We start from the raw sequence: 2,801 nt of genomic DNA, 5'->3' as shown, positions 1-2,801 counted from the left end.
CTATTTTTGTTCCTCTTTCCCGTTGGTTGAGAAGATGATCTTGCTCATAGTTCTGATGTACTGGGACCCGTCCAGTGCTGAGATCTTAGGGCTGCTGAGGGGAAGGAGGGCATTGTTGGTGTAGTATCTGAATGCAGGGTTCGATGACTGGATGGCATCCAGAAATACCTATAGTGAGAGGGGTCCTGCTATCAAATCTACTCAAAAGTACTACTTACACTTCCATAGAAAATCTATAAATATCTAGTATCATATACATTATATGTATGTACATGCAGTATGCACTGGAGACAGGGAGGAGAAAGAGGGAGAGGAGCACCTAAATAACTAATTGATGTCAAGTAAGCACTAGGAATATTACCCCCTCTAGTGGTCCTTCTTGCTCACTGCAGACACACCACAGCCTACTGTACCTTCACAATATCCTCTGTGTCCTGAGCTGCATTCTGGAACACCATCCCACAGTGTTGCAGGTACGTGTCATAGAGGCTGCGTGTGTGGGCGTCGACCTGCTGCAGCGAAGAGTCCCCTGGCTCTGCCCTCTGCAGGTTGTCCAGGAAATCCGTGTTGACAGGGCCGCACTCAATAAGACTCACACTGCATAATGGTGGATGGAGAGAATCAATACCAACACAGAGTGTTGCACATACAGTGCACATCCAAAACGAAACACTGACAAAGGGATACATGAGCTGATGACCACTGTCTGGACTCACTGGATGTTGAAGTGCTGCAGGAGAATGGCCAGACTCTCACAGGCGCCCTCTACTGCAAACTTACTGGCACAGTACACCTCATTAAAGGGGAGTCCTACAATACAATCACACACAGATCTGTGATTATCATGGCAATAAATACTAAACAAAGCTCAAAATCTGACCTCAGATCAGTGTCTAAGGGCAATTTCATCCCACTCCCTCTCCTGTCACCCCAGCCCTGCTCTCTCTCTCTCACCCTGTAGCCCACCGATGCTGCCAGTGACCAGGATGCGTCCGTGGCCCTGGGCCTTCATCCCTGGTAGGAAGGCCTGGATGGTGCTGATGGTGCCCAGGAGGTTGACTTCCAGGATCTGCCTCATGGTGGCCAGGGACTGGGCCTCCAACGGCCCCATCAACCCCACCCCAGCATTACACACTGCCAACAAGAAGACCACAGACACACAGAAAGTCAGAGCACATGACATAATGTATGCTGTACACATGTAAAGAAATAGTCTTTGATGTAAAAATATGAAGGACATCTGTTCTTCTGTTTTGCGCACACAACCACACACAACCCCACAAACACACACACGCATGCACACGCGCACACACGCACACACACACGCACACAATATTACACTATTACTGTAAGTCATGACTCTGGCCGTACCCAGAATGTTCACCCTCTTCTCCCTGACCCTGTCCCTGGCATCCAGAATGGACCCCTGGTCAGTGATGTCCATCTGGAGGATGTCCAGGGTGTCCTTGTGCAGGCCCTTCACACAGTCCAGCAGACGCTCCTTCTTGGCAAGATTCCTCATGGTGGCATAGACTAAACACAGGGGATATCAGTGGTCAAGGACATCAGAGATTTCACCATCAGAGATCTACCATTAAACATGTACGGAACAAAAAGTATGAAACAGAGCTTTACAACAACATTATATTGTCATCATAGTTTCCAAAACTATAATTTTCTGTAATTACATTGTGATGCAGATAAACCAACCAAAACATGTTTTCTAATATGTGCCTGCCATGTAGTCAACAGGCATAATACTCAGAGACAGCTTACTGCTTCAAAGCCATTATGCAACAAACATGTCACGTATTGTACCAACGCTGTTTATTACATGATCTTACAGCACTGAATAAAATAAACGCTTTCTGTATGGTGGTCCTTGCAAGTCAGTCGCTGCTTACCTTTGTACATTTTCGCTGGATCCGAGGCCAGCCGGACGGCCAGACTGAGGCCTATCCCCGAGGAGCATCCTGTGATCAGCACCACTGTCTGCTCCATTGGGCTGCTGGTCTACACGTCCTCTGGGTCTGGTACCTAACGGAGAGATGAGGTCTGAGGGAAGGAGACGAGGAGATACACGAGGCAGCTCAGTAGGGTTTGATGAGGGGTGTGAGATGAGATGGTATGGGAAGAGATCCAGTTTGTTTTGTTTGCTGATGCTCAAAGTCATGTTTTCACTGTCTTCCCTATCACAAGGTCCCTAGAATATAAACATGCTCTCATTTCCCAGCCCAGGATGGATTTTTGCTAGGCCAGGTGTTCCCACGAGGTCTGTCTGTGGCCATCAACCCATCACCCGAGCCCTTTCACTCACTGGTTCAAAACATTCTCTAAGACCTAAACCTCAACTGGAGTTGTGCATAAAGGGTGTGAGCATTGAGCAAGTTGAGGAAGCTAAACTCCCAGGTAAAACATTGGATGGTCACTTATCATGGGCAAGTCATATTGACAAAGTTATTGTGAAGATGGGGAGGGGTATGTCTGTTATTAACAGATGTTCTGCGTTTTTGACACATAAATCAACTGTACTAGTTGTTCAGTCTCTGGTCTTGTCTTATCTTGATTACTGTCCAGTAACATGGTCCAGTGCAGCAAAGACAGACTTGGCAAAGCTGAAGATGGCTCAAAATAGAGCAGCACGCCTTTCCCTTAACTACATAGTGTATACAGAACTAACATCAACAACATGCATGCCAGTCTTTCCTGGTTGAGGGACTAACTGCTTCTCTTCTAGTTTTAATGAGAAATATTACTGTGATTAAAATTATTGATTGTCTGCATAATCAAATAACATTCAG

General features: G+C 46.5%; 1 protein-coding gene across 1 annotated transcript; it reads right to left on the bottom strand.

The window, feature by feature from the left end:
* Positions 1-2,055, bottom strand: LOC311145115 (estradiol 17-beta-dehydrogenase 1-like; the record flags this gene model as incomplete). Its single annotated transcript, XM_084181306.1, has 6 exons — positions 1,905-2,055; positions 1,372-1,533; positions 955-1,134; positions 717-810; positions 414-597; positions 1-168 (listed from the first exon to the last, which is right to left on the bottom strand). The coding sequence occupies exons 1-6, from the start codon at positions 1,999-2,001 to the stop codon at positions 1-3; spliced, it is 885 nt and encodes a 294-aa protein (XP_084037432.1). The 5' UTR covers positions 2,002-2,055.
* Between the last annotated feature and the right edge of the window lie 746 nt (positions 2,056-2,801).

The sequence above is a fragment of the Coregonus lavaretus genome (assembly GCF_964263955.1).
Source record: "Coregonus lavaretus genome assembly, chromosome: 2".
Taxonomy (NCBI): domain Eukaryota; kingdom Metazoa; phylum Chordata; class Actinopteri; order Salmoniformes; family Salmonidae; genus Coregonus; species Coregonus lavaretus.
Note: the sequence above shows the minus strand (reverse complement) of the source record. Positions and strands in the feature narration are given on the sequence as shown.